General features: G+C 40.7%; 1 protein-coding gene across 2 annotated transcripts in view; it reads right to left on the reverse strand.

Moving 5' to 3' along the window:
- Window positions 1–1,750: 1,750 nt before the first annotated feature.
- brinp1 (bone morphogenetic protein/retinoic acid inducible neural-specific 1) overlaps window positions 1,751–13,973 on the reverse strand; it is a 120,952-nt gene continuing 108,729 nt past the window's right edge. For both annotated transcript variants that reach the window (XM_049737468.2, XM_068652748.1), the window contains 3 exons: window positions 13,549–13,785; window positions 12,320–12,542; window positions 1,751–6,312 (listed from right to left, as the gene is read on the reverse strand). In XM_049737468.2, coding sequence (XP_049593425.1) covers window positions 5,178–6,312; window positions 12,320–12,542; window positions 13,549–13,785 — 1,595 coding nt within the window. In that variant the 3' untranslated portion in view covers window positions 1,751–5,177. The remainder of the gene's footprint in view (window positions 6,313–12,319; window positions 12,543–13,548; window positions 13,786–13,973) is intronic.

Raw genomic sequence — 13,973 nt, forward strand, 5'->3', positions numbered from 1 at the left:
AAAGGGAGCAATTGATTAAAGCTCACTTGAGGTGCTTGGATAACAATGGCTGGTCAATTAGCTCAGTTGGGGCGGGGGTGTTAAAAGGCACAGTGGGAAACCTCGTGTGTTGTTCATTTCCTATTGACTGATGGGAGAAAAACGCTAACGCAACAAAAGGGCTCTACTTTAATCTTACAGATTTTAAAGACTGTAACAAATAAGGCTTCCAGATATTGGCTAATCAAATTGAAGTCTTTGTTTTGCTTTAAAGGGCTTTCGGGCGGGGGGTGTGAAGGGGCTCGTTTCAGGCACAAGCATTGGACTGATGGCTTACATAAAAGGTGCTTTTTCTCCAACTCAAGTGGAGTGTTCACACAATAGGTTGCCTCTAAAGGCATTTTTCTTGGCTTTCTTATCCTTCCAGCTACAGGCTGAATGGACGTGTAACTCCATGAATTGTGCCACAAAGAAATCCAAGCAGCCTTTTCCAAAAACCTGCTCTCTTTCTAAACTATTAGATTAATTACTCTATTCAAGTCACATTTATTTATATAAGTTAAACACAAAAGAGTTTCAAAGGGTTTCATAAATCCACAGTTCAGAGATCAAATACATCCCCTGGTTTAAGTCCCCCACTGGGCAAGGAAGAATTCCAAGAGAAAACATTTGAAAGAGGAAGAAACCTTGAGAAGGGAACACATGCGGTGCAATCCTATTCCCAGGACGGCGTGACGGCATTGAATGATCACATTATCCTGCATGATAAACAAATGTGAACTAATGTTAGTTTCAACAGTGTGAAAGTCCATTTGATGATATGATGTGCCGCAGGTAGACACCTCTGGGGAATTGGTCCTCCTCTCTCAGGTGATCAGGATGCCGACAACTCCGCCACCAGTCACCTAGCCCTGAGTGACAGAGCAGCAAAAGGTTGAGTACCAATCCCTGCGGGACTCCGCAGGTGACATTACAATACTCGCATTACTCACAAGCCACAATGACATGAATTACATTGTATGTCCTGTCTGATGCATGAGATCCCTAACCCTTTTAGGTCTTTAATACCCAGATAAAATTAAAACATAACAGTTGGTAAAATTTAGTCAAAGATACTACAAAAAGTATCGGAGTAGATACACAGTACCGTATTTTCCAGACTATAAGGCGCACCGGACTATAAGGCGCACCTTCAATGAATGGCCCATTTTAAAATGTTGTCCTTATATAAGGCGCACCGGACTATAAGGTGCACCATTAATGCATCATGTCAGATTTTTAATCCAAATCAAATCATTCTCCATTTTATCTTTTTTCATCAGACGCAACAAATTACTTTATAATCACAAAATAATGATCTATAGTCTTTTTGATTCATGATTCATAGTCTTCAGCGGGCCACTTATGATCGATTTCATGGGCCAGTTTAAATTTAGGAATTTGGTCCATATATAAGGCGCACTGTCGGCTTTAGAGAAAATTTTAGGTTTTTAGGTGCGCCTTATAGTTCGGAAAATACGGTACATTTTTACATATCACCTAACCACCTAAGTACCATGTAAGGCTGTACAGTATTGTGCTGTGATTACAGACAAATGCCATGACCAGATATTACTTACGTTCTTCCATTTTCTATCACTCTTGTCCTCATTAGTGTTGCAGGTGAGCTGAAGCACTGCTTGCCATCAGCCAAACACAGGGCGCATATCCTTAAACAAGCATGCAAAATCTCTGAAGAAGGAAGATGAAAAATAAAAACAAGCATGCCAAATATTATTAAATATAGTTTTTTTTTTAATGAGAAATAGATTATAATATGAAACATTCATTGAAAGAAGCTGATATGACCTCAACAAAACGGAGGAAAAAAAACATTTACATTGGCAAGGTATTAGATGCGAAATTCTTAGGACACATTTAATGGATACATGTAAGCAACACTACATAGCATGATGCAAGACGCGTAAATGACTGCCGTTAAATTAGTTCTACTGTATACATTGCAAGTAGCGGAACATTTGCAAACTGTTCTTGTCTGGGCGCAAAATTCAAAAATAGTTTCTCATTCATTATGTATTAGGTGCATTTTGAGGTTCCCTTTAATAGTTTTTAAATTCCCATATATCACTCACCTTAGTCAAAATGACTAACCTCGCCCCCATAAATGTGAAAAATAGTCACATTTTTAAAGTAGGTTGGCGTAATTTCACTGTATACAAATGGTTTTACGCTGTCAGTATATGATATAGAAAACAAAATAAACACCATAGACGTGCATGTTTTATGGACCTTCCTGTTGCTCAACAACAAAAGTTAAATGGTCCCGATAACACAAAAACATTCTCAAAGTGTGACAGGCCTGATGAGAACCACTCTATACTTTGCACTAATACACTGGACTAATTAGGTTACTGCAACAAGCATAATACTGCAAAAAGTATCGTGTAAAATTGGGGATAGAATTGAATTTAGAAAGCAAAAGCTCCTTAACAGGAGATTGTCATTGATAGAGATATTTTGACCAGTTCTAAATATGTTAAAGGGATACATAACAGGCACTTAATCATAAGAATAATCAATTAAAAATAGAATTATAGGGTATAATTTCTTAAGAATTGTCCAATGTAGTGCCAATGAAACAGGGACCAACAGTATTTACCGCGTCTTTTATAAGCCTTGACTTTCTGATTTGACATCCACTCACAGGAGGCACAGTTTCAGCAGTTAGTACACTCGCGTATGAAAGCATCTGCGAGATTTGAACATTGAACACAAAAGCCAAACAAAAGTCAGCCTAAATGGTCGAGACGCCTGCTTTCAGTGTTGGAAGAGTCAACTAATATACAATATAAGAGATGATTATTGTTAGCATGCAAATGTTGCACTTGGGATGTTTCGCCACATTTTACCATTTCCATATTAGCATGCTACTAAGCTGAAAATTCGTAGTTGAATTGCATAAACTAATATGATAATGACACTAGAATGTTAGTTTGTTTGGGGCGGAGGGAACCTTTTACATAACAGCGTTGCACTTTTAACAATGAAAACTTTCCAAAGTCTACCGCGTGAAATGATAACTGAGTCAAAGTGGAACTTTGCAATTCAGGAATTCACACGCAAGCCGATAACATAAAGCAATTATGGGATCAATGGGATATCACAAACCCACGTTAAAGGAGACATGTTTTTTTTTTACCACTAAAAACAGTTCGAAGATCGGCACCAAGTATCACAAATTTTCTCATCCTTTTTTTTTTGCAGCCTTGATGACAAATTTAGAATTAGTCTCATCTACCTCTCATGTGTAGCTTAGGTTAATGTGCGGTAACTCTCCTGCTCTGCTTAGCTTTTAACTTCGACATGACAACAGTTGTGTTTAGTCCATCCTAATTCAAAAATGTTGTTTCGTCACTCAGCTTACTTGCCAAATCATGGGCAAAAAAAATCAGTGCGAAGGTATTATTTTGCAAATTCGACATAAAATCTTGCTCACACACATTTTAGAAATAGATACGTAGCTCACAAATGATTTACACTTACCAGGTGGACAGGCACATCAGAAAACCAACTGTGTGTATACAAGTGATTAAAAGGTCAATTTTCCATGTTATGTCCACTTTAAATACTGTTAATTGCGGCAAAATTAGGAAAAAAGAAACTAATTAAACTGCAAATCTAGGTATGGATTCGGAATTTGTGCCTCTGCGAATATCCACAAGACTTTGTGTTACATTCAACAGTGAAGCAGCAATATATAGCAAGATCCGAGCAACCAAAATAAAAATTAAATCTCAAGAGATTTGTTTTGCAATTCAGCTGGGATCTTCTTTTTTTGTGCCGATAGACTATTAAGGACACCAGGTCAACAGGTATAACCAGCCAAACACATGAGAGAAACAATATAATTTCCATGTCCAACAAATGGGATTATATACATAGTCATCTGGGATGGAATAAAAGCAAAAACAAAAATACAGGCAGTAGTGAAAATATTCCAGATTAAAATATATGATTTTACATGTGAATATTTTTTTTTGCAACAAATGTGGCTCGCCAATTGCTGGGTTATTGTCTCAAATCAACTGAGAGACAAGTAAATCGTATTGTGATCAACCCTTATTCTAGCTTTGGGGTGGAAGGGGTGGGGGCGTCTATGGCTTTTAGTCAGCGTGCCTCATGGATGAATGCTAACATTTTGGTGCCCAAGAAAAAGCTTCACAAACCAGCAGTCACAACATCGTTACTATTTTTTTGTTTGTTTGTCCGTTTTACGCAAAGCAGTACAAAATTAGCATCGACTGTTAAATCCACGACAATGACGCAGTCACGCAGCGGAAAAGTTACTGCCTTGTGAAAACACACCAAACCAAAAAAACACGCAAGAATTGAAAAACTGGACACATTCAATTAATTATCGAGCCCCCCAAAAAGTCAAAAGGTATGTGCTGACAAACACACACCATCACATCCACTGTATATGTATATATATAAACAGCTGGCTTTTTGTTATTTGACGTGACTATCCATTACGGGCCTGCTGCGTGTGCCTTACATGTCAGAACGATGACCGAGTGCTTCATAACTCACCGACTCGCCGAGGGTTGGAGAAGTAATAAAGACTCTATAATAAATGTGTTGGTTACGTTACACGCTATCGAGCTGTTTTTAAATCCTTAAGGTGTATAGAAACATTTTTAATTTGCATGTTAGCAGAAATAAAAGATATCTGGTCTGCCTGCTTGATTATTATTTTTTTGTTAAAAATGTTTTTTTTTTCTTTTTTTGACTTCCCAGGTAAAGAAGAATGGCAGTTTCAGATACAACCTTCCGATCAAGGCCTCTTTATCGTGAGTATTCTTTTTTTTAAATCTCTCTCTCTCTCTCTCTCTCTCTCTCTCTCTCTGACAAAGTTCTTTGGAGGAATGACAGACATGCTTGGACACGTATGTTACAGTCCTATAACGTTAGTTCCGATTAACATCGTCCTTTCATAGATGCCTTTTTCGTTTCCTCCCCTTCTTTTTACGAATTATGCTTACAAAGTTTGAGTTACATCAAAAAGGCAGAAAAGGTCCAAAAGAGGAAAAAGGCAAAATAAAAAATGAAATAAGAGCCCACCCAGGGGAGGTTCAGTTCATTGGCGGGCATTTTTTTCTGTGTTGTTCTCTGTCCTTACGTTGGACATCTTAAAGTGATCAACACAATTTTGCAGTCAGATGATCTGATTGTTTTAGTATCTCTGTGCTGTACATGTCCAAGGCATGATTGACCCTGATCATTTCGCTGTTGTTGAGCTTGAGCCGATGCTTCAGCATACATGAAAAGAGGTCCAGCTGGGGTTTGCCGGGCGCAGAGGGAGGGGCAAGACGGTTAATCCGATCCCGTATGTCCAGTAACAGGAGCATGACGGACGACGCAGAGTAGAACTGACTTCCCTGCGTGTACGACTGGTTGACCTGTTGCACGGCGCTGCGGAGGAGGTCTGCGTTGAAACGCAGGCTGTAGCCAAACACTTGAATGTCGGATATTTTGATGTAGATCTGACGCTTGTTTGGGTCTGCCAGATCGACAGGACCCGTGTCGTTGCGGAGCCCGGTGGGGATCTTGGCTCGGCTCCTCAAGTAGATATGGACGGTCTCGAAGAAGGTCTTCCAGCGGTTGCCCAGCAACAGGGTCCAGTTGAAGCACTGGGTGTTCTGAAGGCGCACCTTTTCCCAGCGGGGGTAACCGTGCTCACCGAAGGGCATGCTCCAGCCTTCCGAGTGGCTGCCGCTGAACGGGTTGACGTAGACGAAGAACATGGGGTCGATGCTGCTGTTGCGCATCTGACAGATCTTCATGGACAGGCCGATGATCATGTGGAGGTAGTCCATGCGGTTTTTGTTGCTTTTGAGTGTCAGGGACATGCGCTTACGCCACCGAGGGTCAAAGAAAGTCTCTAGGCGGATCTCGTTACTAATGAACGTGGTATGGATATACAGTCGGGAGTCCATTTTCTGCAACAGGTACTTAAGTTCCAGATCCTGAAAGTCCAGGTCCGTTTCGAAGCTGATGAACTGCTCGCTCCGCTCCGAGTCCACATTTTGGGGCTCGCAGCGGCCGCGGTACAACTTGTAGCCCTTGTTGCATGAGCCGCACTGCGAGATGTTGGCCAAGCTGCACATGGCGCAGCTGTTGTTGCCCCCGATGACACAAGGGATGGGTCGCTGGCACAGGGTGACACCCGTGTGGCACACGCACGTTCGCTGGCTTTCCAGGAAGGTTCCCCAAAAGCCGTTCTCATTGCAGTAGAGGAAAGACTGGACCCTGTTGAGCCACTGCATCACCGACCTTGTTGGAAAAGACATGAGAAATATACATATAGGGTTACAATTTTAGCAAGATGGAGGACAAAGTAACCAATTAAGCAATTGTCCCTTTCCCACTAGTCATGTGTGCGTACGGTGCGGACTCAGGATGAAAAATCAGAGTAGACCAACAATTTTCTAGTTTCCAATGTGTTAATAGACTCGTACATGGTTATGTAAGAATATGGCGAGTACCAGTGAAATTGTTTTATGCGCTTACGGTGTGGCCTTTGTAATCCAAGGCCAGCCTGTAGCCTGGAGCCGTAACAAGAGCGTGAAGTTTAACACCCGAGACTCATTTCCCATACCCTGTTGCGTTTCAAGCTGCCAACACTTATTTCATACGTCACACTAACCAGGAAATTCAAATTAAAAAGCAGTGATGCTGAAAAAAAGTATGGTCAATGAAATTTTTAAGACTGACAATGAAAAACGCTTCCTAACATTTATTATAAACAACGAACATTTAATATTCATCTGAATAGCCCATGGCAGTGTTCTGACCCTACGCACAAGGCATTTAATTTGATCAAATATGACTACATTTAAGGACAATTTTCCAAGCGTCTTAATATTTTGCAAGACATCTATTACTTTTTTTTGTGTGCGTTGAATTGGAATCTCTTGTGCATTTAATAAGGTTGTTTTTTATGAGGTGGATAATGGAGAGGGTTGAGATTGTTGGTGGTGGCTGTAAAATGCCAAAATGATCCATTCCCTGGAGAAATTTAGTCCGCCTTGTCTGTGAGGTGGCAATTCTGCGGAAATTCAGCGTGATGGAGACGAGAGAGTAGGACGTTCTTTCCTTTTTACAAAAGGGAGGAGTTTAGTTATTTCCCTCAGGTGGAAGGTAGCACTTCCTATTCTTAGTTCGTCTGCGCTTCCCCGCAGGCATCTTTCCATGTCATCCTGACAGTATTGGAACTTCATTTCTGATTATAGGAAGTGAATTCAGTTTTTTTTTTTTTTTTGAGAGAGAGAGAGAGAGAGGAGAGTTGGTCAAGGTTAGCATGACATGTTAATGAACCCGAGTTTCTCACCATGATGGATGACATTGCATTGTTACCAGAGCGCAAATCCCACCCGAGCTATACGCCTAAATGAGTTTGCACCTATGGAGGACGCTGAGCTGGCTAACTTTAGATCTGACGTATCGGTTTAGGAAGCACTTCATATTTGAAGCTGCCTTTAAGAAGACAAGGTAGTTCAATGACTGACTCCCACTGGGAAAACTGTTGAATCCGGGTCAAATGGTGTCACAACAACTTTGCCAAGTGAAATTACACACAACAAACTTATGCTGATGGGGTAAAGATGTCAATTACAGAAATTATTCCTATGAAAAACACCTCCAGGCCACAAATATAAAAAAAAGTACATATTGCCAATATGAAGGATTGTACCATATTTTCCGCACTGTAAGGTGCACCGGATTATAAAGTGCACCTTCAATGAATGGCCCATTTTAAAACTTTGTCCATTTATAAGGCGCACCGGATTATAAGGTGCACCTTCAACAAATGGCCCATTTTAAAACTTTGTCCATATATAAGATATATACATTTGGCCCGCGGGTCGGACTTTGGACACGTCAGCTGTAGTGGCTCAATATTGGTCCATATATAAGGTGCACCTGATTATAAGGCGCACTGTCAGCTTTTGAGAAAATCGGAGGTTTTTAGGTGTGCCTTATAGTGCGGAAAATACGGTACAATGTATTTACAAAATGATCAGTGCAAACTGAAATGATCAGGTTTGTTGTCTTGTCTCTTAATTACTAATTTCCTCATTTGGCAAAATACTTTGCAGCACTTCCCTCCAACTTTGGTAAATGGCACAACAAGTGACCGAGACAGATCACCTGTAGGAACTTTGCAGGTCTCCACAAGATGTCTTCAAGAGCTACCAAAGATGACGACCGCGTCGCATGTTTAGGCCTTGTTTGTGTTCGCTACATGCTTTTTGTATTCACTTATTGAATTTGAACCTGTAAATAAAGTTCGATGCATATAAAGTCAGCATTCACACTATTCCTCCTCTTCAGCTTTCAAGTATTCTCTTTCATCAGTAGAGTCCTGAAGAAGATAATACATTTTGGGAAAATCCAGCTAGACTGGAAATATTGTAAGTAGGTCATATCACAGGAGCTGTATTACTGTGTATTACCTTTTATTTGCTTTCTTTCTCATACCTCAGTATAATTTTAGCGTTTCAATTCTAATAATAAGAACGTTTTGGCCTGTGATTTTTGGCTTCTTTGCTCTGTTGGTTTTTACGTTAGACTGTCCTTGGCGTCGACTCAAAGCACCTTCGAATCAGTGAAGTGAAAAAGCTTTGCCTTGGAAAATGTTCATATTATCATATCCACATCATTATCATTTTGGTTCTGGGCAGACTCAAACTCTCATGCCGCTTGCCCTGGCTGTGGCTGTATGTTTATCTGAAATTAGGGTGTGAGGGGAAAGTAAAAACCATAAAGCTCCAGGCAATGCTTTGGCCAAAACCATACAGTTGTTGCACCAGGTGTTGACAGATAGAGCGGGAGTGTTGGAATAGATTGTCGTGAAGCGTTAATAATGTCGCTCTTATTTGACCAGCAGTTGTGTACAAATTTCAACCACACACTTGTTGATTTGTATTAGAAACGGCACCCAAAAATTAATGCTAATTAGCAGGCAGCAGGTTAAATATGCACATAAGCATGAATGTGTCTTTCTGGTTTCTATTCTAATTGTGCATTTGCATGAAACTCTTAAGCGGCTGATTTGCATAATGGTGCCATGACGGGGCGCAGCACTGCTCCAATTAGCAACTGGAAATGGGAACGACGCTCGCTATTCTGAGTACATCATGTGAATGACAGAACTCCCCAAAACAGTCATTTATTATAATAACCACTTTATGATTTCTATAGCAAATCAGATTGAGCTCTGAACCGGTTTTAATTGTCTGTATCTGTGACATGACTGTTGGTCAAAAATAATCCCATGATCAAGAATTGCAGCACATTTGAAAGTTCGCCTGGCTGAAGTCAGCTCGTTTTGAGAGTTTGGTCCTGACTATAATTTGAAAGAACGTCATAAGTTTAACAGTCTTATTTACGTAAGCTTTATTTCAAAGTAAAACGCCCCCGAGAACTGACACACATTAACTAATAGACATATAAAAGTAAGCCTTGGAAACTTAAAAAAAAATGCAATCATTTCATGTCATTATTAGGTTGAAATAGCGAGATAAATTGTTTTCACCGCGATGTCTGGCTTGCTTAGATTTGTCGTAGGAAATCAAAAAACAATCAAATGGAATAGATGTTTATTTCCACTGAGAATACTTAGCGTCTGTGAGGGGCTTCAAAGTTAAATGAGCTCAGATTAAATGCATCATAAATTCCTCCCAAAGAGACAGTCGAATCAACAGGGAAAAAAAAAAACATTAATTTACCTTTATTATTTGGAATATTAACGGCAGACTTTTGTTTTTATATAAGAGACATTGATTGTGTGTGGGGATTCTTATTTCAATTGTTTAGTCACAGTCGTATTTAAACCATTTTAAGTAAATGACTATTTTCAATATGTATTCTTCTCAGGCATAGATTACCAACTAAGTGCCACCCGAGCAAGAGTGTCATAGCAATTAGAGGAATGAGTTATTATCACTTAATGAATATATTGTACTAATTCTTTGCAGGGGTCATTCTAATTCCATACATGTCAGATTTGGTTTTTTCAACATGAATAAGTAAATCTTAGGTATAGCTTTACAAGAATTAATCTCCCGGGAGTAATGGGACCAGGTTGCCATTGAATGATTACATTTTAAATATAAAAACATATAGATTAATCACTCATTAACGCTTCTGGTGGAGCAAGGAATATTGTAGTCAATTACTACGGCTTTTTGGAGCTTTATGTTCTCAATACTTTATTGTCTAAAAGGTAAACATTGAGCATTTACCTAACATCATGTCATTAGAGAATGCACATTATGTTTCCTGGGTACATTTATTCACATACTGTTTTGCATTTCCACGACTAAAATAACCTTGACGTTGCCAAGCAACGTGAATTATCGCATCCTTTGCCAAGAACATTTAATTAGTCAGAAGAACTTTAGCATTAAAGCCTTCTTGGACTGCTTCAGATTGTTTTGTTTATCCTATAAAGATGTGTTGCGAGAAGCGTTGGATGGCCACTCGTGATGTTTGCACTTCTGGGGAGCTGAGAGGACTGCGGAGGAATCTGCAGGAGGCGCCACTGAACATAATTTTCACAGCGACCCTCCAAGTAAAAGCATGCAACATTGGCGGCTGTGTGACAACATGCAACCCCGTTGTGGGTTTTGATGTATGAATGGCGGCAGTCCCACGCTGGGGATAGGCCCTGTGGTGCATGTTGTGGGCCTGAGATGCTTTCACAGCATCATCATCAGCTGCTGCTGTCTGGCTTGGACGTGGATGTTAAAATGCCTCCCTGAGGAGGTGCTGTGGTGGTGGTGGTGGGCACACACTTTGGAAACACTTGACAGATAGATTTTCAGTTTTGCTGCAATTCCCTCATCTATTGATGAGGGCTGCCAAAAGTAAGGGCAAGTCCCACTTGGTGCGAGGGACCTATGTTCTAACACCACATACATGACAGCACATTTTGAAACTACCTTTGGGACTGGGCGTTTACAAGCTTTACGCTTCAGCCTAGTCATTTTGAGCTTTATTATCAGTATACTAATTTTCAATCGTATATACTTTGAGTATTGTGAAATTTATTTCCGCAATAAAAATAATGCTGGTGAAGTACTACCAACCTTACTAGCTCAGAGGAGTTAACAATTTAACCATATGCAAGGAACCAAACCCTGCTGCAGGTAGCAGTCTGCCAGCAATCAGCGGGAATGATACATGCATTCTGTTTTTAGCATGAAATGTTACAAGAGACTTAATCAAATGAGAAATAGTCAGCAACACTAAATATGGTAAAACATTAACCCATTTATTCAAACATTTAGGTTACACGTTGGATCCGCATGCTAGATTCAGACCCTGCTGAATAGACGCGCAAGAAACATGACTGCAAATATTGGATGCAGCCCAATAAAATAATTTTATTTTAACCAATATTAATCTAATCCAATATTGTTTGTTTATTTATTTATTTATTTATTTATTTATTTATTTATTTATTTATTTATTTATTTATTTATTTATTTGGGGCGGACACTGATATTATTCGATAGCATTATCGCATCGGAACACTCATAAATGCTGCATGCCAGCTCATTATCATCTAACTATAACTATCCCGGTTTAAACAAATTAATGATAAAGAAATGTCTTGAAAAAGGGGAAAAACTTGGTATTTGGACAGTGTTGTTGCATGACTGGAATGACGCTTTAACAACTGTTGATGGACTCTTACCGAAAGAAGCTCTAAGTAGGGGAAGCGCACGCTATCTTTGATAACACTTGAGAAGCCAACTCAGGCGAGGGACTAGTGACAATCTAAGTGCTCATTTTCAGAACGCGTAAATCAATATTTCACTACTTTTAACTTGTACAGTGACGCCCTCATCACAGAACACCGTTTTATATTTTGGGGTATTTGCTGTCATGTCAGGCGTCGGCGCACCGGCGTAGTGGAGGCTCTCAAGCTGCAAGAGCAGGGAAGTGGCGGCAGATGTGTGCAATGACCTTTAGACAACACTCCCAGAGCTGCATTTGCTTTTATAGACGGTGATGTGGAACTACACAAGTGAGGTAGGCATGTGCAAACCTCGGCACTAAGTCGACGTGATGGACACAAATAACGGAGCCATAATTTATAATGGATGATGTCCTTTTAAAGCGCGCAAGTGTGACGCAGTGGCTGCCCCCCCCAAAAAGAAAGTGGACATTTTTTTCTTCCGAAATAAGTAAGTGCATTGTCACCTCGAACCTTGGGGTTTTGAAGCATAAAAAGTTGAGCGTGTTCTGTCAAGATTGTATTTCTACCCACCTTTCCCTGGGCATCTGGTGGTTGGGATTGTGGTGACAGCGGATGCTGAGGCCAAAGAGCTTGCGGGCAGTGCGCTGGATCTTGATCCGCTGGACCTCTAGGGAGCTCTGGAGCAGCCTGTAGCGAGCCTGCAGGTCCCAGTCGCTACCCCACAGCAAGTGCACGCTGTTGATGGGCAGGAAGTGAGTGGAGGGCAGCCTCTTCAGGAAGGACTTGAACTCATCTGGAAAAGCAGAGAGGCATGTATTTATTTATTGTTAGACCCTTAGTTTTGTCACAGTGGAGACTTGAAAGTAGTTTTGTCATAGACCCCTTCTCACTCCATCATTCCGAAGCTCCAAAATTAAATTGCTTAATACACATTACATCACAATTTGGGGATTTCAATCACTGCTTGGCACGACCTTCAGTTAACTACGATAAACCAGCATGCTGAAAGGACCCAAAGTTCGACACCTTCCACACTCGATTCCTCTCCGTACTTCAACAGATTCGAACAGCTTTTTTTCTTTGCCCTAGCCTCGACGGAGACGTTTCTCAGAGTTTTGCCTCGTCCTCCCGAGGCTTGTCAGATCCGCTTTGCTCGTTTGCTTCAGAGATATCAGAATCCTTCTCCTCCACCCAGTGTTCACTGATGTCACACACCACCCTCAACGGGAATGTCGGTTCACGATTAAGGAACGTCTGAATCCGACGCCCTTAAAAAGACCTTTAACATGTCACTTTCTCCTGCCGGGTCGACAGCTGCTACGTTATGTATGCAACGGAAACGAACAGATCTGCTCCTTAATAGAAATTCCTAGAAACACCAAGATGTAGTGATGGTTTATCAAACCGAAAACACGACGAGGATATGTTCTTCCTGAAGTGCCTCATTTGCGTGAAAATGTTGATATTTACTAGAACAGATGTGCTCAGATAACATGTTTTGACTTGGTGAAGCAGCATGTGTTTCATTACAAACGGTTATTTGCATGCTTGAGTAAACAACTGTCAGCGAGGCGGGTCATGTCTAGTTTAAATTTGACAGTAACTGCCGTGTTATTCAGAAGACCTTGTAAACTGCATTCTCCGTAGCTGCCATATGCAATCTCTGATCTTACTTGAGAGATTTGGTCCTAATGTCTTACCTAATTGTCCATGACCCTGAAAGCAGTTAATGACGGAAATGATCAACTCAGTTTCGCAAACTACAAAACTCCGTTCTTAAAAAATAAAATTCTACTCACCGGAGTTCTCAAATTCTTTGTAGGAGGACGCCCACGACTCAGCCATGCCCAACATGGTGTTCTCCATGATCTGGATGTCGGTGATGGGACAGTTGCACTGGGGATACTCGTCGCCACATTGGCAGATGCACTGGTTGTTGCGGCACAGGTACTCTCCTTCGCCGTTACACATAATGTAGCTCAGAGCTGACTGGACAAACTTCTCCTGAAGGTACTCTGGGAAAATCACCTGAAGACCTGGAAAAGACCAACATAAAGGTCGATGTGTGGGAGATTATTTTATATTATATGGCAATGGAAAAGAAGGATTGAACAATATTTTGATGATTGTGAATGTTTTGCATGTGGGGAAATAAATGGCAGTGTAATTTCAGGGCACTCTAAAGGACGTGCTTCAGACGTTCTCAATGTTCAACATGAGCTTT

Source organism: Syngnathus scovelli, chromosome 13 (genome assembly GCF_024217435.2).
Source record: "Syngnathus scovelli strain Florida chromosome 13, RoL_Ssco_1.2, whole genome shotgun sequence".
In the NCBI taxonomy this organism is placed as follows: domain Eukaryota; kingdom Metazoa; phylum Chordata; class Actinopteri; order Syngnathiformes; family Syngnathidae; genus Syngnathus; species Syngnathus scovelli.